Source organism: Palaemon carinicauda, chromosome 2, assembly GCF_036898095.1.
Source record: "Palaemon carinicauda isolate YSFRI2023 chromosome 2, ASM3689809v2, whole genome shotgun sequence".
In the NCBI taxonomy this organism is placed as follows: Eukaryota; Metazoa; Arthropoda; class Malacostraca; order Decapoda; family Palaemonidae; genus Palaemon; species Palaemon carinicauda.
Window position 1 is genome coordinate 141,577,341 of NC_090726.1, and position 25,168 is coordinate 141,602,508.

The window sequence follows — 25,168 nt, forward strand, 5'->3', positions numbered from 1 at the left end:
GAAGGGCGAGAGCTGGTGGTCGGCGAGCGATAACCCATAGGCGAGCAGTGGATACTGCAAGAATTAAGCCGACGTTCGTGCGAAGAAACACTGTCGGTTCGCGCGACGGAACCCCGTCGGTTCGCGCGACGGAACCCCGTCGGTTCGCGCGACGGAACCCCGTCGGTTCGCGCGACGGAACACCGTCGGTTCGCGCGACGGAACACCGTCGGTTCGCGCGACGGAACACCGTCGGTTCGCGCGACGGAACACCGTCCGTCCTCGCGACGGAAACCGTCCGTCCTCGCGACGGAAACCGTCCGTTCGCGCGATGGAATACCGTTGGTTTGCGCGCGGGCGAATATTGGAGAGCATGTGCGCGGTCGCGCATGAGCGTAGATGTGCAGGCACGTGGGCGTGCGGTCGCGCAGAAACGTGGGCGTGTGGCCGCGCAGGCACGTGGGTGCGCGGGTGAGCACAGGCGGTCGGAAGACCGATGGCGCGTCGGCAAGTGATGGCGCGTTGACGAGCGATGGCACGTTCTGGCGAGGCGATAGCCCGCAGGAGAGTGACGGAGCGTTGGCAAGCGGTGGTGCGTTAACAAAACGCTAGCGAGCAGATGAAGAATCGCGCGGGTGCGTAGGCGATTGCCAACGCGAGAGAGACTAGTGATGGTTAGCGCGCATCGCGCTAACAGAAGGCGCGCAGGTGCATCAGGAAGGTGAGCGCTGAAGCCAGCTGTTAATCAGGCGAACCTAGACGGTCAGAAAACCGTTGGAGCCCATTGGAGCGTGGCAAAGAAGGGCGCGCAGATGTGCGCTGGCAAATGAAGAAAGCTGGCGCACAGAAGGACAGAAGAAAAGGTGAGCGCTGGCGAGCAGGAGGAAGATCTACGGCAAGACTCAGCTACCGGAGATCGTGGTCCACAGCAGGCAAGCGCTAGATCGCTACTGATGGTGGTCAGGGGAACTGACACGCGTGGCAGATCGACGGCGATCGTTGACGCGTAGGAGATCGCTGGCGAGCAGGTGAACGTTGACGCGTCTGAGGTCGCTGGTGAGCTGATGATCGCTGACGAGCAGAAGGCAACGCGTGGAAGCCTGCGCATAGAAGAAGAGTCCTTGACCCAGACCTGAACCGAAGTTCTAGATCGCGAAGGCGAACGTGGGCGCGTAACAGGAACCAACAGGAACAGCAGAGATGATCATCATGAGCGCGCTGACGAACAGGAGAGCGCTGATGAGCAGGAGAGCGCCTGTGCGCTAACACTGACCAGGAGCAGGAGAGAACACAGCAGAAGGGCGCGCAGGGGAACCCTGACACGCAAGGGAATAACCCCCGTGGGAGGCAACCCTTTGCCCCGAAGGGATCGTTGTCCGTCGGGAGACAGATGTCCGTCGGAAGACCGTTGCCTGTCCGCCGGGAGACTGATGTCCGTCGGAAGACCGTTGTCCGTTGGGAAGACCGTTGTCCGTCGGGAAGACCGTTGCCCGTCGGGAAGACCGTTGCCCGTCGGAAGACGAGGTCAGACTGCTGTCCATCTGCACCAGGGTGGAAGATCAAGAAGAAGGAGTTGTAGGCTGCAAACGGAGATTCAAAAAGGCGCCTCTTAGCACCCTTATAGGGAGAAGAGAGGCCCTTACGACGAGGCGGACGGTGAGCCTTACGGCGAAGGAGGCCAACAGCAACAGCAGCAGAAGAATCCTCCGAAGAGGAGTCTCTATGAGTGTACTCTCTCGCGAACGAAAGAGAAACACTTCGTAGAAGAGACTGGTCAGCCAGTGACCTAAAAGGAGCAATCCTCCGAAGAGGGGCTCCTGCAGTTGCCCAGCCCCTTGAGCGAAACTGCAGGTGTGACCGCTCAGCACCAAGAGCATAGTCGCAAGAAAAAAAGGCAAGAGAAGAACCCCCCAAAAGGGAAAAACTCAAGCCTGGACAGGAAAAACTTCCCTCGGAAGGAAAGTTACCCACCCAAGGAGGCAAGCCTCCTGAGAGTTCTAAAATGAACTGGAGAGCTGTCAATCGTCACGGGAGTACTTCCAGTAGAAGGAGACACGCCCCTGACGAAAATCCAAAGGGGAGGCAGCAACAGCCGAATCCCCAGGCCTCAACAAGACAGCTCACACCGTTGCCATATTACAGAAACGAACTAGATCGGGAACTGTAAAAAAATTAAACAAAAATCATTAGTACACATTCATTACCCCGGGAAGGCTCCGAAGAGGAATCCCGAGGGAAAGGAAACAAGAATTACACAACAGGCACGTTCCCTCACAACCACTTACACTCACGGAAGGAGAGCTGTAACCAAAACAGAATTATAACAATTAGAATTATGAAACTATGTAATTATGTAATTTAAAAATGAATAAACACTAAAGAAAGAACGAAAACCCCAAAAGGAATCGTTCTACAAGCTGAAAAATTAACAACTACAATTAGATTCATAAACTAAATGAGACAAAACGTACGGCGTAGCAACCCCCCCACACGGGAAGGAAGCTACAAGGGGCGTAGTAAAACGTAGTAAAAGGGTGAACGACCTCAAGAGAGAGAGAGAGAGAAAGACTGAAGTCAAACTCGATCGCAACCCATAAAATTACGCCGTGGTGGCCTAACTGCCGAGGACTCCACGGAGATATCGTACACTACACACACAACTCTGAAAAGGAAACTTACTGATTTCTATACTCAAATATATATACAAACATGAAAACATGTTTACATATATATTGAGTAAAAGAAAAGTAAGTGATTAAGTAAAGACAAAACAAACAATGGCTGCCAAGCGAGGACCAAGACAGAGACGTCTGTCCCAGTCCGAGCCAAAAGTGAAAGTGAGCATTCACCTGTGTGTGAGGGGGGGAGGGGTAGCTAGCTACCACTCCCCTACCCCCCCCCCCCCCCCCCGCTAACTAGCGCGGGGGTAATACACCCTCGTTAAATTCTAATGGCTCGCCATTTCAGCTGCGCTAAAAGGTAAACCCAATGTAAATAGCGTGGTTTGTATTTCGGTTACGGAACAACTTTGTTTTATCATAAAAACTCAATTTTTATGAATAGAACTTACCTGGCAGTTATATATATATATATATATATATATATATATATATATATATATATATATATATATGTATATATATATATATATATATATATATATATATATATATATATATATATATATACATATACATATACATATATATATATATATATATATATATATATATATATATATATATATACATATACATATACATATATATATATATATATATATATATATATATATATATATATATATATATATATATATAGCTGATTCACACATTTGGAGGAGGGTGACAGACAGTAAACATCATTGGGGAAACAACAAAAAGTTGTAGGAGAAAAAACACCTTGATTCCTTACCTGCTAAGGTAGCTGACTTCAAAGGTTCCTGCCTCTTGAGTCGCTTTCCCTTAGGAGTGTCAGCCAGGAGTGGACCTGTCATGCTGAAAACAACTCAATTGAGTCTGCCAACGGGGTGAGACCAACAACTTGACTAGACTTCAGAACTACCTTCGTCCCTTATATTAAAAACTGCAACCTTACTAAAACTAACCACCTAACCTTGCAGAATAGATATAAACTATCTATCTAGACTGAGGATACTGTACCACAAGTCGACGTCCTCAGACAACCATAAAAAACACCAACCCACACACAGGTATACAAAAACTAAGGTTGAGGGGAGGTAGTAACTCCTTTGCCTAATACAGAAGCCGTAGCTACGTATGGGCCCAAGGTATAACACCTTCTATAATCCTCTCTTACCTCTCTGAGGTAATGAGAGGCGAACACAGAGTTGCTTCTCCAGAACGTTGCATCCATAGTTTGCCTAACTGACATATTCTTACGATATGCCAGCAAAGCAGCAATGGCTCTCACTTTGTAAGCCCGTACTTTCAAAAGCCGAAGTGCTCTTCCTCACACAAGAGGTGAGCTTCTCTTATAGTCTCCCTCTGGGAAAAAGACAAAGCGTTCTTTGAAAGGGGTTTTAGCAGATCTTTCACTGAGCACCATAAGGAGCTAGATGCGCCTCTCACATTCTTAGTGTGAGACAAATAAGCTTTAAGGGCTCTAACTGGACAGAGGAGCCTGAAGGGCATCCTAGGTGCCGTCCACACAATGGAGTCTGGGTCTGAAGAGCCTGTGGGCTGCCTTTCTTTGTCAAGCACACCCCCGGAAAACGCTGAACATGTAAAGCACTGCCACGATGGAAGGGAGGGAGCTGTTCCTGACCTCCCCCACACCGGGTCTTCACTCGAGACGGATCCTGCGGGCACTAGAACCTCGTCTATAGCACACACTTCCGCCACACTAGTAAACTCCCCACATGTCTGCGTAGACAATACAATCAATATCATCGACATCAGACTCATGGGGAACGGCAATGGGCCATTTCCCCGCACCGGACTTACCTCGTCCCCTACTCTGGGTAGGGGAAGGGGAAGGAGAAACTCTCTCCGATGGAGCTGAAGGCGACCTCAAGGGCGAGGAGACGCCTGGTTTCTTAGGCGACTTCTTCGACGCCTCCTTCTTTTCATTGCGTACAAGGCCCACCATAGTATACGCCAGGACGCACACTCCGAACGTGTGCGGATCTACATCGGGCTTAGAGAGCCACGCTCCGCAAGACTTACCGGCCTTAGGCCCGGGACAGCGACGCTGGGATTCCATAAGGAAAGCACTAAAACACCAAACAACACTAGTAACACAGGGAAAGAATGTGAATGGTAAGGCACAAATGGATGGGGAAGCACAAAGGAAACACGTGGTAACACAAAGGAGGGTCGGATGGGATGTGAGAGAGAGAGCGGCGAGATGATATCTACGCCGCGACCAGATGCTTACTGGCGAGTCAGACCTAGCAGCACACTCTCGTGCGCTGACCCAGGGTCGCCTCAGGGCGAGTATCCACCCACCACGGGGCGACCCAACAAGGGAAATGGAGATAGGGGGAACTACACAAAATTCTTGGTCGGATAGGGAGGAGATCCCAGATACTCCTAAGAAAGTAGTTCGAGGTAAGTACTCCGTGTTGGAACAATCCTATATTAAATGATTACGAGGTTTGTATATCGCGTCAGAACAAATAAGGTTTATATTCTGGTGTCAGAACAACTAATTGTGTTGAATCAATGTTTGATAAAAAAAAAGAAAATTCTGTTTTATTTTCTCACATCAACTTTTTTTTCATCTAAGAATTGCTTACAAACTTATGCCAAATGCAATGATAAACACCATTAAAGTTAACCCCTTTTGTGAGAACTTACCTGTTATACACATCACTATGCTTCCCTTTGGAAGTTGCTTCTTGTATTAAATTTAACCAAACTTCCTCTTTAGCTTGGGTAAACTTTTGGTCAGCCAGATGATAAAATGAGCAGTCTCTTCTGTCTCTACAAGCTGAGCAGGCATAATATCTACTACTTGATCCATTACTGTTGAATCTTTCAAATAAGATTGTGGGACCTGAAAAATTATATGAAGAGTCAAGTAATAAATAGAATTTAACATATGCTAATTAAAATGTTATTTTTATTAATAAAATAAATTTTTGAATATACTTACCCGGTGATTATATAAGCTGCAACTCTGTTGCTCGACAGAAAACTCTACGTTCAAAATACGCCAGCGATCGCTATGCAGGTAGGGGGTGTACATCAACAGCGCCATCTGTCGAGCAGGTACTCAGTACTCAATGTAAACACAGAACCAATTTTCTCCTCGGTCCACTGGGTCTCTATTGGGGAGGAAGGGAGGGTCCTTTAATATATAATCACCGGGTAAGTATATTCAAAAATTTATTTTATTAATAAAAATAACATTTTTCAATATTAAACTTAGCCGGTGATTATATAAGCTGATTCACACCCAGGGGGGTGGGTAGAGACCAGCATTACTTGTTTACATTATTATGAGCTAAGTATTTTGTATTTCATTTTAGCAGTTATTCAAAATAACAAACATAAAATAAATAAGTAGCCTACCTGGTAAGGAAGTCGACTTGAACAATTACTCTGCCTTTTTAAGTACGTCTTCCTTACGGAGCCTCGCGATCCTCTTAGGATGCTGAGCGACCCCTAGGATCTGAAGTATCAAGGGTTGCAACCCATACAACAGGACCTCATCAAAAACTCTAATCTAGGCGCTTCTCAAGAAATGACTTTGACCACCCGCCAAATCAAGTAGGATGCGAAAGGCTTCTTAGCCTTCCGGACAACCCAAAAAACAATAATAAAACATTTCAAGAGAAAGATTAAAAAGGTTATGGAATTAGGGAATTGTAGTGGTTGAGCCCTCACCCACTACTGCACTCGTTGCTACGAATGGTCCCAGAGTGTAGCAGTTCTCGTAAAGAGACTGGACATTCTTAAGATAAAAAGACGCGAATACTGACTTGCTTTTCCAATAGGTTGCGTCAATTATACTTTGCAGAGATCTATTTTGTTTAAAGGCCACGGAAGTTGCGACAGCTCTAACTTCGTGTGTCCTTACCTTCAGCAAAGCTTGGTCTTCCTCATTCAGATGGGAATGAGCTTCTCGTATTAACAGTCTGATAAAATAGGATAAAGCATTCTTTGACATAGGCAAAGATGGTTTCTTAACTGAACACCATAAAGCTTCAGACGGGCCTCGTAAAGGTTTAATTCGTTTTAAATAGAACTTAAGAGCTCTTACAGGACATAAGACTCTTTCTAGTTCATTTCTAACCATACGATAAGTTTGGAATATCGAACGATATTGGCCAAGGCCGAGAAGGCAGCTCGTTTTTGGCTAGAAAACCAAGTTGTAGAACATGTAGCCGTTTCGGATGAGAATCCGATGTTCTTGCTGAAAGCATGAATCTCACTGACTCTTTTAGCTGTGGCTAAGCATACCAGGAAAAGAGAGTCTTTAAGGTGAGATCTTTCAGGGAGGCTGATTGTAGCGGTTCGAACCTGTCTGACATAAGGAATCTTAGTACCACGTCTAAATTCCAACCAGGTGTAACCAAACGACGCTCCTTCGTGGTCTCAAAAGACTTAAGGAGGTCCTGTAGATCTTTATTGTTGGAAAGATCTAAGCCTCTGTGACGGAAGACTGATGCCAACATGCTTCTGTAACCCTTGATAGTGGGAGCTGAAAGAGATCGTTCTTTCCTCAGATATAAGAGGAAGTCAGCTATTTGAGTTACAGAGGTACTGGTCGAGGATACGGATACTGACTTGCACCAGTTCGGAAGATTTCCCACTTCGATTGGTAGACTCTAAGGGTGGATGTTCTCCTTGCTCTAGCAATCGCTCTGGCTGCCTCCTTCGAAAAGCCTCTAGCTCTCGAGAGTCTTTCGATAGTCTGAAGGCAGTCAGACGAAGAGCGTGGAGGCCTTGGTGTACCTTCTTTACGCGTGGCTGACGTAGAAGGTCCACCCTTAGGGGAAGTGTTCTGGGAACGTCTACTAGCCATCGAAGTACCTCGGTGAACCATTCTCTCGCGGGCCAGAGGGAAGCAACTAGCGTCAACCTTGTCCCTTCGTGAGAGGCGAACTTCTGCAGTACCTTGTTGACAATCTTGAACGGAGGGAATGCATATAGATCTAGATGTGACCAATCTAGTAGAAAGGTATCTATATGAACTGCTGCTGGGTCCGGGATTGGTGAGCAAAATATTGGGAGCCTCTTGGTCATCGAGGTTGCGAAGAGATCTATGGTTGGCTGGCCCCAGGTGGCCCAAAGTCTCTTGCATACATCCTTGTGGAGGGTCCATTCTGTTGGAATTATTTGTCCCTTCCGACTGAGACAACCTGCCATGACATTCAAGTTGCCTTGGATGAACCTCGTTACTAGTGATATGTCTAGACCTTTTGACCAGGTGAGGAGGTCCCTTGCAATCTCGTATAATGTCAGAGAGTAGGTCCCTCCTTGCTTGGAGATGTACGCCAAAGCCGTGGTGTTGTCCGAGTTCACCTCCACCACTTTGCCTTGAAGGAGAGACCTGAAGCTTTTCCAGGTCAGATGTACTGCCAGTAGCTCCTTGCAGTTGAAATGCATTGTCCTTTGACTCGAGTTCCATAATCCCGAGCATTCCCGACCGTCTAATGTCGCACCCCAGCCTACGTCCGATGCGTCCGAGAAGAGAACGTGGTTGGGAGTCTGAACAGTCAGGGGAAGACCCTCTCCAAGGTTGATATAGTCCTTTCACCAAGTCAGACAAGACTTTATCTTTCCCGAAACCGGGATCGAGACCGCTTCTAGCGTCTTGTCCTTTTTCCAGTGAAAAGCTAGATGGTATAGAAGAGGACGGAGGAGTAGTCTTCCTAGTGACACAAATTGATCCACGGATGACAGTGTCCCTACCAGACTCATCCACAGCCTGACTGGGCAGCGTTCCTTCTTCAGCATCTTCTGGATGGATAGCAGGGCTGGGGGCTGATCATCTTGTTCAGCAACGTCCTCATCAGAGGGTTCCTCATCCGAAACTGATGAGGAAACGGCAACGGAGTGGGCAACGTCTGACTCGCTGAATCCGGTCGCACTGGTGGATGCGTGACGGAGCCGGACGCAATATCATGGAACTGCTGCACAGTCTGTGAACTGTCAACAACCATGGGTGCGCGAGGAAGTACAGCGTCAACCCGAAACTGTCTAGACTGTCTGGATTGTGCAGTCAACACCCTACCGGGTTGCTGAGGTTGACGCACTGCGTCACAACAAGTCACCTCTGCTGGTTGTTGAACGTCCTGAACGTCAACAACCACCTCCGAGCGTCGCTTAACGTCAACGTGCGACTGGCAACCCACACTGGGTCGCATCGGTGGAGGAACCACCTCAACTGGCAGACGCAAGTAGGTTACCTCAGCGTCAACAGGGCGCACAACCGACCGGTTGGAAGGTTGTTGGCCAAAAGGAGGAACCACCTCAACTGGCAGACGCGAGTAGGTTACCTCAGCGTCAACAGGGCGCACAACCAACCGGTTGGAAGGTTGTTGGCCAGAAGGAGGAACCACCTCAACTGGCAGACGCGAGTAGGTTACCTCAGCGTCAACAGGGCGCACAACCGACCGGTTGGAAGGTTGTTGGCCATAAGGTTCTTCTCCGCATTTAAGTCCTCTATCAAGGACGCAAGCTTGGATTGCATGTCTTGCAGCAAAGCCCATTTAGGGTCTACGGGAGCAGGTGTGGCAACAGACGGGGTTAGCGACTGAGGCGGAACCATTTACCATCCCTTTGAGAAGTTGACCTGTAAACAACTTGGAGCGTCTCCTGGCTAGGCGCCAGGGCGAGTCTACCAGAATTGAGAAGTCTATCTGGGCAGAGGCATGAACTCCCAAGCCGAGAACTTCTCTCGTGTCCTATCAGACTCTCGCTCTATAAGCCAGTTTAAAAGAAGGGAAATCAAAGGCTGAATCCCTAAAACTCCTCCTGGTGCAAAAACCAGTCGCCTAGCAAACGTAACGCTCTCTAGGAGAGCGAGAGAGCACTAGCTTAAAAACAACGGCTTCGAAGTAGCTAGGCCTAGTGTAAGTTCTGACGTTAAGGCGAACGAGGAGCAGCAGTTACAAGATCCGGACGAAGATCCTTAAAAAAATCATCATGATTTAATTAAAGTCCATAGGAGGCTAAGCAGCTTAAGGCTCCTCTCCAAATGACAAGAGTCCTCAAGGGAATATCAGTAGGAGGGAGAACAGCAACTTCCTCATCTACAGGAACCTTGTCCGATAAAAGCTAGGTTACCTCAGTGAGTCTCTCACTGGTGCAATAGTAGCAGACCAGAAGGCAACGTCATGTAACTGCTTGACAGTCTGTGAACTGTCAACAACTGAACTGTCAACCACAACAGGTGCGTGAGGACATACAGTGTCCACTCGAGACTGCTTTGACTGTCTAGACTGAGCAGTCAAAACAACTCTAGAATGCGGAGGTTGACGCACCGCGTCAAAACAAAACAACTTAGACTGTTGTTGTACCTCTCGAACGTCAACGGAAGGTTCCGTGCGTTACTGAACGTCAACATGCGGCTGGCAGGGTACACTGGAACGCATGGGTGGCGGGACTCTCTCAGCTGGAGTGCGGCAGAAGGTCGCCTCAGCGTCCACAGGACGCACAACCGTGGTTGGTTGTAGGCTAGAGGTTGGTGCAGTGTCAACCTTCTCCGCACGAAAGTCCCGCATCAATGACGTTAACTGAGACTGCATGGTCTGCAGCAAAGACCACTTAGGGTCTACAGGAGCAGGTGCGGCAACAGACGGTGTGACTGCCTGATGCGGTACCGCTTTGCCTCTCTTAGGAGGTGAGCAGTCGTCGGAAGACTGCAGCGAGTCCGAACTGACCCAGTGGCTACAACTGGGCCGTTGGACTTGCGCGGAAAGGACCGACTTGCGCTTAATAAGCCGCGAGACCTTGGTCCATGGTTTCTTACGAGAAACCTCTTCCGCAGACGAGAAATAAATGGGCTCTCTCGTCTTTGTGTGGGTGGGGCGATCTTGGGTAGATACGCCCGAAACCACGGAGGGAAAAAAACGTCTGTTCGTTGATCAAGGCCTCTCGAACCCATAAGTCGTTCGACATTACTTCTCCCCTGGGCTTGGGAGCTTGCAAGAGGTCCCGGACTAGGTGAACGACAGGCACGAACAGACGAACCCTCGGACGCAACACTGTAACACTTTGCGCATATCACTTTATCGATTTTCTGTTTTGCACTTATTTCACTGAAATCGAAACTTTTACTGATTTCTACCTGAAACACGCAATTCTACCCTTCATTAAAAGGTAGTAATTGCGAAATCAGTCGTATAATGCAGCTCATTAATACTAGCAAAAAACAGAAAACAAAGATAAAAAATTCAGTGGCTGGGAAAGAGACTAAACACTAGTTCAAATAAACTACGTTTACCATCTCTCACCGCACATAGCCTGGGGACAAGAATAAAACCCTAGAAACGTTTTACCTTCTTCCCCGTACAGCGACTAGGGACGAGAGTAACACGAGAACAACGTTACCCGCTTGAACGGAACGTTTTCTCTCCTCTCTCTCCCTCCGTCTCTATCTCTCTCTCTCTTTCTCTCTTGATTTCGCACCTAAGAGAAGAGCCCAATTATATATCGTCAAAAAAACATGTTATTTGACTAAAGGAAAAAACTGAAAGGTTTTCCTAATAAAAAGTTCCTTTAATTTAGAATTTAAAACATTTAAGCTAAGAAAGAATGAACAAAACGTCAGAATCGATTTACTCTTACTGCAAAGTGAAACCGTGATACACTCTCTCTCTATCGTAACGATAGAGCGCATGTTGAACGTCCTGAACGTCAACAACTGCGTAGTCTAAAAAACTAAACGTTAGTTCATCTTTGAAAACAGTACGAAGACTATCAAAGAAATTCTTTCATAAAACATTAAATTTAAAAAGTTTTAAATTCTTTAAAGGCTAAATACGATATAACGGGCTCAACGTTGATTAACTTCGGTTCCAAGTTAGGACCGCCTACTATCAGGAAAGGTCGCATATAAACAAAACATAAAAATTTATTTTTATATGTTTATAATAAATGGAAAGTTAATCGAAGAGGCCTAATAAAGGCGGAGAGATATAAAATATATAGATCTATAACGTGTTAAGCAAAATTACTAAAAACCTAAACACACTTCCGTCTAAGGGAAGGGTCGGCCATTTAAAAGTGAAAGAGAGTCCATACTCTCTTTGTCACCATAATTAAATCTATCCAAAACGAGTTCAAGTTTTGAGATGAAGATAAAACACCTGCATAGCGAAAGCTCAAAACTAGAATAGTGTACTTCACCAAATAGTTGTGAAAACAAATCCAGTTAGTAACAGCGAATTAGTAGGTCTTGCCGGTAGCCCGACAGAGAGAAAATTGGTTCTGTGTTTACATTGAGTACTGAGTACCTGCTCGACAGATGGCGCTGTTGATGTACACCCCCTACCTGCATAGCGATCGCTGGCGTATTTTGAACGTAGAGTTTTCTGTCGAGCAACAGAGTTGCAGCTTATATAATCACCGGCTAAGTTTAATATTGAAAAATTAACTATAGAAAGCAAGCAATGGGAATGTTGCCTAATAAATCAACTTGAACTTTGCAAATGGGACAAAAAGAAAATATAACAAGCAATTGCCCAAACATTAGACACTAGAAAACATGATAATCTTGAAATGCTCAAGAATTTTCCTAAAACTCAGCCCCTAAAAGAGTAATAAAAAATTACAGAAAATAATGTGAAAGTAACACAAAACATTGATGAAGATGTGTGCTCTATACATTTCTCCATATATACAGGATGTAATTCAATGAATTATCCTTATACAGTACAGTATTTTCAAGCAAAATATCGTTTCATAAAATATTGCACTACATACAAGGGATAAAAAAATACACTCACAAAAATGACTTTGGTTACTTCAAAAGCAATTCACTGATGAAAATCAGAATTCACCATAGAGTCAATTATCATGAAAGCTCTTGTTTACCCAGTACTGTAATGAAAGCCAAGATTGGCCCTGTTTAAAAAAATTACAAATTCGGAGATAATTTGTATTTTTCCTAATGATACAATTCTTTAGCTATTTATTAGGGGTTAAAGACGAACCATTATAATTTAGCGAGGATTAACTACCCATTCCGCTATATAGCGGGAGGGGCAGGGGTTAGTGTGCTACCCCACCCACTCATACACCTGTGAATGAGCTCACTTTGCTTGAGGTAGAACTTTAAGGGGGATAGGGCTGGCAGGTAAGTTTGTATAAATACCTAAAGGTTTGTATCATTAGGAAAAATACAAATTACCTACAACTTTGTCATTTGTTCCATAACTGAAATACAAGCTTAGGCTATTTATTAAGGGTGATTCACCCTTTTGGGGGGTGTATTTTACTGCCAAACTGGCTTTTTTGGCTACCCGTGAATCCTTATTTTGAATAGGTAGGTACCAAAAATAACTAATCCCAGCATCCCGCTAAACCTTGCTATGCAATGTCCGCAGCCTACGCAAGCTGTGTGTAAACATAAGCAGTGTGACTGTCAAGTAAAAGTTATTCCAAGTCTTTATAGGAAAACTGTTGTAACCAAGACTTTCCCAATACCACCTCGCCAGGGTATCGGGATGCAACATTATTGACATAATACTAGATACAAAAGGAAGCATGGTTTACCTGCAGTGGTTTGAGGTCAGCTTGTGCAGAGAACCCAAGAGAAGGAAGGATGAAGAAAAGAATAAGAGCCAGTCATACCTTTTCATTCACGCAGACTAAAACCGAGTAACAGTGCCCTCAACCTTCTGCTACTTGTCCAATAAGGAGCTTGAGGTATTACACCAGTTGTTGTGCAGCCACCGCAGGGCCGATAGAGAATGTATTGAGCCTCCTGTCGGTCACGTTTTACAGGTGGTGGGCTGCTTCATTGTGAAGTTTCTTTTGAAGGCCAGGGAAGTAGCTACGCACCTGACATCATGGGATCTGGGGCAATGTGAAGGAGGGTCTGGATTCAGGGCATGGTCTATGACCCTGCAAATCCAAGCAGAGATGGTATTCTTGGTGACCCTCTTCTTGTTCCTTCCTGTGCTGATGAAAAGTGAAGGGACAAGGAGACAGGCTGCTACTGTTCTTTTGAGGTAAAGCCTCAAGCTTCTCACTGGACAGAGTAAGAGATGATCAGGGTCATCTGTTAGAGCGGAGACTCGAAATCCGGAAGGAGTCAAATCGGGGATCCGGCATCCCCGGATGCAGAGTCTTGGAAACAAACTTAGGGACGAAGCAAAACATTACCTCTCCCCATTGTCTTGAATGGGCGATATGATATAAGAGACTATGAAGTTCACTGACTCGTTTGACCGAGGCCAAAGCTAGCAGGAACACCATCTTCCAAATCAGGTGCCTATCTGTTGCCTGGCGTAAAGGTTCCTAGGGAGGTCTCTTCAGAGACCTGAGAACTCAAACCACATTCCAAGGGGGAGGTCTCACTTCTGACTGAGGACAGTAAGTTCATAACTCCATATGAGTAAGGAAAGTTCTAGCAATGAGGAAATGTCCATTCTATTTAGCCTAAGGGAGAGGCTTAAGGCTGAGCAATAGCCTTTTACCATCGAGACTGAAAGGCGCATTTCTTCCCGCAAATACACGAAGAACTCCGCTATTGCTAGAAGATGTTCCACTTTGCCTGGTAGACTGCTGCTGATGATTTTCGCAGGTATCTAGAAATCCTGCTCGCAACTTCTTGTGAAAATCCTTTCTGAGCGATGAAATGCTGGATAGACTTCAGGCATGAACTCGTAGCAAAGCTACGGCCTTGTGGACAATGTTAGCATGTGGTTGTCTGAGTACTAGATCGTGTCAGGGAGGGAGTTCTTTTGGAGACTCCTTCAGGAGTTGCAGAAGGTCCGGAAACCATTCCGCATGATGCCATACAGGAGCTAAGAGTGTTATTGAGAGGATGATGGATGTTCTGACCTTGTTGAGCACCCTCCTCACTACACAGAACGGGGGAAAGGCGTAAACGTCGATGTTGTCCCATCGTTGTTGGAATGCATCCTGCCAGAGAGCCTTGGGGTCTGGGACTGGGGAGCAGTACAAGGGGAGCCTGAAGTTCAGGGCCGTTGCGAAGAGATCCACAGTCAGAGAACCCAACAAAGTCAGGATTTTATAAGCTATTAGATGATCCAAAGACCACTCGGTACTCACTATCTGAGATGCTCTGCTCAGGTTGTCAGCAAGCACATTCCTCAGGCCTGGAACGAAGCGTGCCGATAGTGGTATCGAGTGAATCTCAGCCCATCTCAGTATCTCTATTGCCAGATGGGATAGGGGCTGTAAAAAAAGTACCTCATTTGTTGATGAAAGCCACTAACGTGGTGTTGTCGCTCATCACCACCACAAAGTGGCCCGCCAGGAACTCTACTTACATTACTTACTTTGATGGCTGCTTTTCCGTTCCCATACAGCAGGGGAACCCCACTCTCTACAGGACCTCCACTCTCGTTTTACCTTGTTCGTTCAGAGTATTTAACGTTTCATATCACGTATTGTTCATTTACTGTTAAATCATCACTGTTGAAATAAGAAAGTCTTCAGTTTCCTCTTGAAAGTCTTAATGTCTTCAATCATTCGAATGTTTCGTGGGAGCTTATCTAGTCCCGGGGCCGCATATTTAAAGGCTCTGGAGCCTAAAGTAGACATAAATCTAAGTTCCAACAGTTGGAAGCCATCTGTAACTATTCTCGTGTCGACACGATTTGTTGGCTGCGCAATATGTAGCAATTCTCTTATGTATTTTGGATGCCCGGTTCTGATAACTTGGTGGGTTATTGTACATATTTTAAATTCAATTCTCGCTTTAAGAACTCAAACTGACATAACTGTTGAAGGGCCAGAAAGACAGATGGATTGGGATCTGGAAGTACGCTTCTTTTAGGTCCAGAGTGCAAATGAAGTCCTGTGGTCTTACCGCTTGTCTGACAGTATCTGCCGTCTCTATGCTGAAGGGAGTTCGTTTGACAAACTCGTTCAAAGCTGAGAGGTTGATGACTGGTCTCCAGCCTCCAGACGCCTTTTTCTCAAGAAAGAGTACGTATACTGAAGAAGCCCGGGGACTCGTCGTTGACTTCCTGGCTAGCCCTTTGCTGATCCTATTGCAAAGAAGTCTAACGACACTGGATTCTTCATCAGGGGAGGGAGAGACGACGTGAACGGGACGCAATACCCTTAGAGAATCACTGAGACTGTCCAGGGTTCAGCCCTAAGTTGCTTCCACCTATTCAAGCAACTCTGCAGGCATCCCTCCACTGGTGGACAAGCAGGGGGGAGTGCCTATCCTACTGTTTGCGGCCACGGCCGCTCCTTCTAAGATATTTTCCTCCCCTGGAGGACTTTGGGCCTTTCCTGTCCTTGGCCGGAAAGAGCTTCTTAGATACTGTCTGCTTTGCTGTCGTCTTGCTCATCAAGGTTTTGGCTGGGTTAGACTGCTGAGGAGCTGGTGGTTTAAAGGGCCAGGATGTCAAGGTCCTATGGAGGAGAGAGTCCTGGTGAAACTTTCTCCATCTCTCTGCACCCTGCTCTACATCCTTCAGCTCAAAAAGAGAGGGTCATTCTTGAGAGGAGTTCCTGAGCCTACCGAGCTTGGCATTAGGGACCTGCTGATGGAATCTCTCAGACACTGCATCACAAAGTTTCAAGATGGTGATTGCCCACACGTTCGAGATTTGGTGAGCAAGAAACTCGTTCCATAGCCTTCTTGCTATAGTGCTTTCTTTGGATAAATCTTCGGTCCACACCAGGATTCCCAGGGTCCCCAACCAAAGATCATGCCTGCATGGCATACTTTGTGACCTTCTCCTGATTGAGGATCTCTGCTGCTGAGAAAGAGGCTTGACGATTGGAGTCTCTCTCTATGGAGATCTGCTTGGTTAGCTCTTCCAAAGAGTGGAGGAGTGGAAGAACTGGATGAGGCTCATGCAAGACCCCATAGTACATCCTCTGCTGGACTCGAGGAGGTGGGAGGATCATGGCAAAAGAGCCCAAACACTGAGAGGAGGAGAAGTCAAGAGCTGTAGTGCAATCTTAGCCCTAGTACTCTTCAACCCTGGGACCAGGGCAAGGCTGCACTGGCTTTAGAGGGCTTCTGAGTGCCAAAGACACGATCTAGGACCGTGTCTTTGCCCTCTCGGAGGTATCTCTGGGTCGGCGAACCCGTTGAGAACCCTGATTAGAGTCAGAACTTGCCAGAATGTATGTTCTGATTCTTTCTGCTCCCCCTCTGAGGTGGGACTGGCAGCGAAGTCTTCTTCCTCCATCCCTGAGAGCTCATCTTGGGGTGGGTCATAGATATCCCTGGAGTGACTGACTGTTCCTGTGGGTCTGGAGGTCCTCGTAGAGAACTTTGGAAGTCTTGGAGTCCTTCAACTTCTTGAGGGGATGAATGTAGAACTCTAACATTGAAGGCTTGTTGGAACTATCCTTCCTGGTTCCTCCCAGAGGTGGAGAGCTCTCCGAACAAGGGGAGATTTCCTCCTAAGGTGGAAGAAAGGACATCTGCCCCTCAGCAGAGGTGAGGTGGGAAAGCATCTGAGAGGAGTACCAGGGAGGATTGGCCTAGAAGGCCTCACAGAGGTCAGCTTTACTCTGGGTGATGTGACAGTATCCAAGATTCCTCTTTTCCTCTTCAGGGGTGAAGCAGTTGAGGTTTTATGCCGAGACTGCTGGTACTGACGGATGTTGGGGGGATGCAGTGGCCTCTGGAGAGAATGAAGAAAAAGCAAGCCCGAAGGCTGGCACCACCTCTCTGACCATGGCACCGAACTAGGGCTGCTTGCTGACGCTGGCACTGTCAGAGATCCCTTGACGGGAAAGAAGGGACCAATGGTTCCCTTTAAGGAGACTCTTCTGGAGCTGGATGACACTGTGGGTACGCCTTTAAAGTAAGAATCTTCACGATCTTGAAGCCTCCTGTGGACCCCTTTCCCTCTATCCCGGCAGTCGCGCTGTACAATAATGCATTCGCGGTGAGGGGAATGGGGCAATGGAGACCTGTTGGAAGAACTCTTACCTTTCCGTTCCTTAAAGTTTGGCCTGATGATGTTTGCTCTGCGCTGGGAGAAGGGAAACCTACTTGCGTGATGGCGAGCCTGAGAGCGCTGAAGTGCTACCGAGTCGGAAGGGGCTAACAAGCTGGAGAGCGCTGGCACGCTGGAGAGTGCAGGCGCTCTGGCGAGCAATGGAGCGCTGGAAATCTTGGATACGCTGGGGAGCACTAGCAAAATTGAGATTGCAAGTGCACTGACACGTTGGAGAGTTATAACGCTCTGGAGTGCTGGTGAGCGCTGGCACACAGCTGGAGCACAATCTGGCATATTAGAATGAGCGCAAGTCCGCTGACAAGTAGGAGAGCATTGCGTAGGAACCTGGGGCGCTGGCGAAAGATGACGCGCAGGAGAGTGACGCAAGGTCACATGGCGAGCAGGCAGTTGTAGAATAGGAGTCAGGAACGGAGATGGCAGGTCAGGAGGACGGCGAGAAGAACGGGGCGAATGAAGAGTTGGAACAGGGATGTGACTTCTGGAAGGGCGATCATCCACAGTAGGGGATCACGCACAATCCAAAGGAGATTCCAAGACTTAAGTCCAAGGACTAGCGGCACTATCGTCAGAAGAATGTCCAGGAGCAGGCGAAGGACGAGGGCTAGAAGACAACGGACGAGGAGGTTCCTCTGCGAAGGAAGGCTGCATAGACATGGCTAAAGAGCCAGAGGCATCTTTTCACCAATGGTGAAGGCACACATCTAAGACAAAGAGGAGGGCGAGCACACGGGAACGATGATGCCCTCTGGGGACTGGTGGATCAGCAAGCTAACCTTTAGCAGCAGCAGTCCCCCGAGGTTGCCAATGGATGATTCAGTCTGCACTCCTGCTCGATCGTCCCCCGGAGGAAAGCGCACGAGAAAGAGCTCTAAAAAGAGGTTGGGGCGTGCGAGTAGAGGAAGAACTTGCTTTCTCTACCTGTGAGGGAGAGAGATCACGCTCCGCCTTCTTCTATTATTATTATTATTATTACTGTCCAAGCTACAACCCTAGTTGGAAAAGCAAAGTGCTATAAGCCCAGGGGCTCCAACAGGGAAAAATAGCCCAGTGAGGAAAGGAAATAAGGAAATAAATAAATGAAGAGAATAAATTAACAATAAATCAATCTAAAAAAAAGTAACAATGTCAAAACAGATATGTCATATATAAACTATTAACAACGTCAAAAACAAATATGTCATATACAGTATAAAAGCATTTGCTCCAACTTTGAACTTTTGAAGTTCTACTGATTCAACTACCCGATTAGGAAGATCATTCCACAACTTGGTAACAGCTGGAATAAAACTTCTAGAGTACTGCGTACTGTTGAGCCTCATGATGGAAAAGGCCTGGCTATTAGAATTAACTGCCTGCCTAGTATTACGAACAGGATGGAATTGTCCAGGGAGATCTGAATGTAAAGGATGGTCAGAGTTATGAAAAATGTTATTTTTATTAGTAAAATAAATTTTTGAATATACTTACCCGATAATCATGTAGCTGTCAACTCCGTTGCCCGACAGAATTCTATGGAGGGATACGCCAGCTATCACAATACTAGAAGGGGGTGTACTTACCAGCGCCACCTGTGGCCAGGTACTATAGTACTTCTTGTTGACACCTCCTCAATTTTTCCTCGGTCCACTGGTTCTCTATGGGGAGGAAGGGAGGGTCAATTAAATCATGATTATCGGGTAAGTATATTCAAAAATTTATTTTACTAATAAAAATAACATTTTTCAATATTAAACTTACCCGATAATCATGTAGCTGATTCACACCCAGGGGGGTGGGTGAAAACCAGTGTACAAGATTAAAGGATAGCTAAGTATCCCATATTTCATATAACAGTTATCTCAAATAACAATGAAATAAAAAGTACCTGGTAAGGAAGTCGAATTGAACCGTTACTCTGCCTCTTTTTTAAGTTCGTCTTCCTTACTGAGCGCAGCGTTCCTCTTGGAGGCTGAATCAACTCAAAGGTGCTAAAGTATATAGGGCTGCAACCCCTACTAAAGGACCTCTACACAACCTCTAACCCAGGCGCTTCTCAAGAATGAATTGACCACCCGCCAAATCAAAAGGATGCGGAAGGCTTCTTAGCCTACCGTAACAACCATAAAAACAACAATAAAAGCATTCAAGAGAAAGGTTAAAAAAGGTTATGGGATTAAGGGAATGTAGTGGCTGAGCCCTCACCTACTACTGCACTCGCTGCTACGAATGGTCCCAGGGTGTAGCAGTTCTCGTAAAGAGACTGGACATCTTTAAGATAAAATGATGCAAACACTGACTTGCTCCTCCAATAGGTTGCATCCATTATGCTCTGCAGAGAACGGTTTTTATTAAAGGCCATCGAAGTAGCTACGGCTCTTACTTCGTGGGTCCTTACCTTCAGCAATGCAAGGTCTTCCTCCTTTAAGTGAGAATGGGCTTCTCTAATCAGAAGCCTTATATAATACGAAACCCCGTTCTTGGACATGGGCCTCGAAGGTTTCTTGATGGCACACCATAAGGCTTCTGACTGTCCTCGAATAGGTTTAGACCTATTAAGATAATACTTGAGAGCTCTGACAGGGCAAAGAACTCTCTCTAGTTCGTTACCTACCATGTTGGAGAGGCTAGGTATTTCAAACGATCTAGGCCAAGGACGTGAAGGAAGTTCGTTCTTAGCTAAGAATCCGAGCTGAAAAGAACATGTTGCAGATTCGGTCGTGAAACCAATGTTCTTGCTGAAGGCATGAACCTCACTGACTCTCTTAGCTGTTGCAAGGCAGACGAGAAAAAGAGTCTTGAGGGTAAGGTCCTTGAAGGAAGCTGACTGGAGAGGTTCGAACCTAGGTGACATAAGGAACCTTAAGACTACGTCTAGGTTCCAGCCTGGAGTGGATAGACGACGCTCTTTTGAAGTCTCAAAAGACTTAAGGATGTCTTGAAGGTCCTTGTTGGAAGAAAGGTCCAAACCTCTGTGGCGGAGAACTGAAGCCAACATACTCCTGTACCCTTTAATCGTAGGGGCTGAAAGGGATCTCTCATTCCTAAGATGTAATAGGAAGTCAGCTATTTGGGTCACAGAGGTATTGGTAGAGGATACTGCATTGGCTCTACACCAGCTCCGGAAGACTTCCCACTTAGATTGGTAGACTCTACGAGTGGAAACCCTTCTTGCTCTGGCAATCGCGCTGGCTGCCTCCTTCGAAAAGCCTCTAGCTCTAGCGAATCTTTCGACAGTCTGAAGGCAGTCAGCCGAAGAGCGTGGAGGTTTGGGTGCAACCTGTCTACGTGAGGTTGACGTAGAAGGTCCACTCTTAGAGGTAGAGTCCTGGGGACGTCGACTAGCCATTGAAGTACCTCTGTGAACCATTCTCTTGCAGGCCAAAGGGGAGCAACCAGCGTCAGCCGTGTCCCTTCGTGCGAGATAAACTTCTGAAGGACTTTGTTTATTATCTTGAACGGTGGAAATGCGTAAAGGTCGAGATGGGACCAGTTCAGCAGAAAAGCATCCACATGAACTGCTGCAGGGTCTGGAACTGGGGAACAGTACAGCGGAAGTCTCTTGGTCATGGAGGTGGCAAACAGATCTATGGTAGGTTGACCCCACAAGGTCCAAAGTCTGTTGCACACACTCTTGTGGAGGGTCCATTCCGTGGGAATGACCTGATTCCTTCTGCTTAGGCGATCTGCTGAGACGTTCATGTTGCCCTGAATGAACCTCGTGACTAAAGTGAGGTTTTGACTTCTTGACCAAATGAGGAGGTCCCTTGCGATCTCGTATAGGCTCCTCGAATGGGTCCCTCCTTGCTTGGAGATGTAAGCCAAGGCTGTGGTGTTGTCTGAGTTCACCTCCACCACCTTGCCTAGCAGGAGGGACTTGAAGTTCAGCAGGGCTAAATGAACTGCTAGTAGCTCCTTGCAGTTGATGTGGAGCGTTCCCTGTTCCTCGTTCCACGTTCCCGAGCATTCCCGTCCGTTCAAGGTCGCACCCCAGCCCGAGTCCGATGCATCTGAGAAGAGATGAAGATTGGGGGTCTGAATAGCCAACGATAGGCCCTCCCTGAGAAGGAGATTGGTCTTCCACCACAAGAGAGTGGTCTTCATCTCTTTGGTGACTGGGATAGAGACTGCTTCGAGAGTCAAACCCTTGTCCCAATGAGCTGCAAGATGGAATTGAAGAGGGCGGAGGTGGAGTCTCCCTAGCTCGACGAACAGGGCCAGCGATGAAAGGGTCCCTGTGAGACTCATCCACTGTCTCACCGAGCAACTGCTCCTCTTCAGCATGCTCATGATGCAATCTAGGGCTTGGCTTATCCTTGGGGCCGATGGAAAAGCCCGAAAATCCTGACTCCGAATCTCCATTCCCAGGTACACAATGGATTGGGAGGGAATGAGCTGAGACTTTTCTATGTTGACTAACAGACCCAGTTCTCTGATTAAGTCCAACGTCCAGTTGAGACTCTCCAGACAGCGACGACTCGTGGAGGCTCTCAACAGCCAGTCGTCTAAGTAAAGGGAGGCTCTGATGTCCGATAAGTGGAGGAATTTTGCTATATTCCTCATCAGATGCGTAAACACCATAGGAGCTGTGCTTAGGCCAAAACACAGGGCTTGGAATTGGTAGACAACCTTTCCAAAAACGAATCTCAGGAAAGGTTGGGAGTCTGGATGAATAGGAACGTGAAAGTAGGCATCTTTCAGGTCCAACGAGACCATCCAGTCCTCCTGCCTGACCGCTGCTAGGACCGACTTCGTCGTCTCCATCGTGAACGTCTGCTTGGTGACATACGCATTGAGCGCGCTGACGTCCAGCACCGGTCTCCAACCTCCTGTCTTCTTGGCCACCAGAAAGAGACGGTTGTAGAAGCCCGGGGATTGATGGTCCCGGACTATAACCACTGCCTTCTTCTGTACAAGGAGCGACACCTCCTGGTGCAACGCTAGCCTCTTGTCCTCTTCTTTGTAGTTGGGAGAGAGGTTGATGGGAGATGTGGTCAGAGGGGGTTTGCGGCAGAATGGTATCCTGTAACCCTCCCTCAGCCAACTGACAGACTGGGCGTCTGCACCTCTCTTTTCCCAGGCTTGCCAGAAGATCTTGAGTCTGGCTCCTACTGCTGTCTGGAGATGCGGAGAGTCAGTTTTTTCCTTTAGAAGCCTTGGAACTTTTCTTAGACTTGCTCCTGGAAGAGTCTGGACGGGAGCTTCCTCGGCTGGGGGCTCTACCACGAAAGGGCGGTATGAACCTCGTAGCAGGAGTATCAGCCACTGGGGTGCGATAAGTCCTGGGGACTGAGGTAGCAACCTTAGTCTTACGAGCCGATGAGGCCACAAGATCATGTGTGTCCTTTTGTATCAGGGCAGCAGACAAGTCCTTAACAAGCTCTTCGGGGAAGAGGAACTTCGAGAGCGGAGCGAAAAGGAGTTGAGACCTTTGACAAGGTGTGATGCTGGAGGAAAGGAAGGTACATAGCTGTTCCCTTTTCTTAAGAACCCCTGACACAAACATCGAAGCAAGCTCGCCAGATCCATCTCTAATGGCCTTATCCATGCAGGACATTAATAGCATGGCAGAATCCTTGTCCGCAGGGGAGGTCTTCTTGCTGAGGGCCCCCAGGCACCAGTCTAGGAAGTTGAACATCTCAAATGCTCTAAAAACACCCTTCAGGAAGTGATCAAGGTCTGAGAAGGTCCAGCAAACCTTAGAGCGCCTCATTGCTGTTCTACGAGGCGAGTCTACCAGACTTGAGAAGTCAGCCTGGGCAGAGGCAGGTACTCCCAAGCCTGGTTCCTCTCCTGTGGCATACCAAACGCCCGCTTTAGAAGTGAGCTTAGTCGGAGGAAACATGAACGAAGTCTTTCCAAGGTGTTGCTTAGTCTGCAACCACTCCCCTAAGATCCTTAACGCTCTCTTAGAGGACCTTGCTAGGACTAGCTTAGTATAAGTAGACTTAGCTGGTTGCATGCCCAGCGAAAACTCAGATGGCGGAGAGCGGGGGATAGCAGAGACAAAGTGGTTTGGGTAAACCTCCCTAAACAGAGCCAAGACCTTACGAAAGTCAATAGAAGGTGGAGAAGACTTGGATTCATCCACGTCTGATGAGGGATCCAGGTGTGCCGCCTCATCATCAGACGCCTCATCACCAGAGTGTAGCGAAGAGATCGGTAAGGTATGCTGAACAGCAGAGTCAGCACGAGCTGGAACAACAATATGTGTGGTTTCCTCTTCAAGACTCTGTTGAGGGAACACCTGAGGCTCAGACTGCAAAGGCTGATCAAAAGAAGTAGCAGAAGGTAGGCGCATGGGTGGAGGAGGCTGACTCCTAGCATGAGTATCTGAACTCAAGGGTTGCGCTTGCTGAGTGGTTGGCGGATGCGCAGTAGCAAGTTCCTGAGGAACGAGTTGAGGTTCCTGAGGTGTGAGCTGTGAGCGATGAGGTAGTGGCTGCGCAGAACACAGTAATTGTCTCGCGAGTTGAGGTTCCTGAGGCGCAAGGCTAAGGTGTAGTGCTTGCCTTGAGGAGGGTTGAGCTCGCTGCAGCGAGAGCTGAGGAGACTGACTCATGGATGGGAGAGGTTGTTGTACCTCAAGAGAGTGTTGCCTCACTGGTGGAACTGCAAGTGGAAGCGGAGGAAGTAAGGTATAAGCTTCCTGTTCCCATTGCTGAGGTTGCCTTAAGGAAGGCGGAGGGAGCTGCACACCACTGGAAACAGTAAACTCAGAACGTGGTAAGGAGTCCTGAGGAGCCTCAACATCGTACGCCTGGCAGGCAGTACTGCGGTCAGGCGGAGCGATCGCAGGAGGAGGTGTAACCTTCTCAGCCTGACACTCACGCATCAAGACCGCAAGTTGTGACTGCATGGACTGCAGTAGAGTCAACTTGGGGTCGGCAGACACTAAGGTCTGCTGAGGTAAAGCCTTAACAGCAGAGATCTGTTGTGGCAGAACCTTACTCCTCTTAGGCGGAGTGCATTCAACTGATGACTGCGGCGAGTCAGAGCTGATCCAATGACTGCAGCCCGGTTGAGTTCTTGAGGTCTGGACTCTGCGTTTGAGTGGTCTTGAGACCTGAGTCCAGCGTTTCTTCCCTGACAATTGATCAGCAGACGAGTAAAAGACGGGCTCAATCGTCTGCAGGTGGGAGTGACGGTCTCTGGAAGACACGCCCGCAACCACCGAGGATACTTCTGTGCGCCGATCAAGGCCTGCCGAACCCTTTTGCCCTTCGACATTGCTTCTCCCCTGGGCTTGGGAGCTTGCAAGAGGTCCCGGACTGGGAGGACGACTGGCACGCACAGAAGTATCCTCACGCACCACACTGGCACTGACACTAGCACTTGGCACTGCACTGACACTAGCACTCGTCACAGCACTGGCACTAATTCCACCCACTGCACTCTTGACCTTAAGTTCCTTGACTTCGGCCATAAGAGACTTATGATCACTAACCACTGACTCTACTTTGTCACCTAAGGCCTGAATGGCACGCAAAACAACAGACATATCAGGCTGAGGGCAAATAGTAGGTTCGGGGGTAGCCACTACAGGGGTAGGAAAAGGTAGGGGATCATGAGGTGAGGAAAAAAGTGAAGAGTGAGAAGAACTCC

The 25,168-nt window shown here is 47.6% G+C and overlaps 1 protein-coding gene across 1 annotated transcript in view; it reads right to left on the reverse strand.

Annotated features, from left to right (window-relative positions):
• LOC137627529 (rRNA N6-adenosine-methyltransferase ZCCHC4) overlaps window positions 1-25,168 on the reverse strand; it is a 136,074-nt gene that overhangs the window by 107,136 nt on the left and 3,770 nt on the right. Inside the window, exon 2 of the mRNA XM_068358622.1 lies at window positions 5,301-5,499. Within this exon, the coding sequence (XP_068214723.1) occupies window positions 5,301-5,499 (199 nt within the window). The remainder of the gene's footprint in view (window positions 1-5,300; window positions 5,500-25,168) is intronic.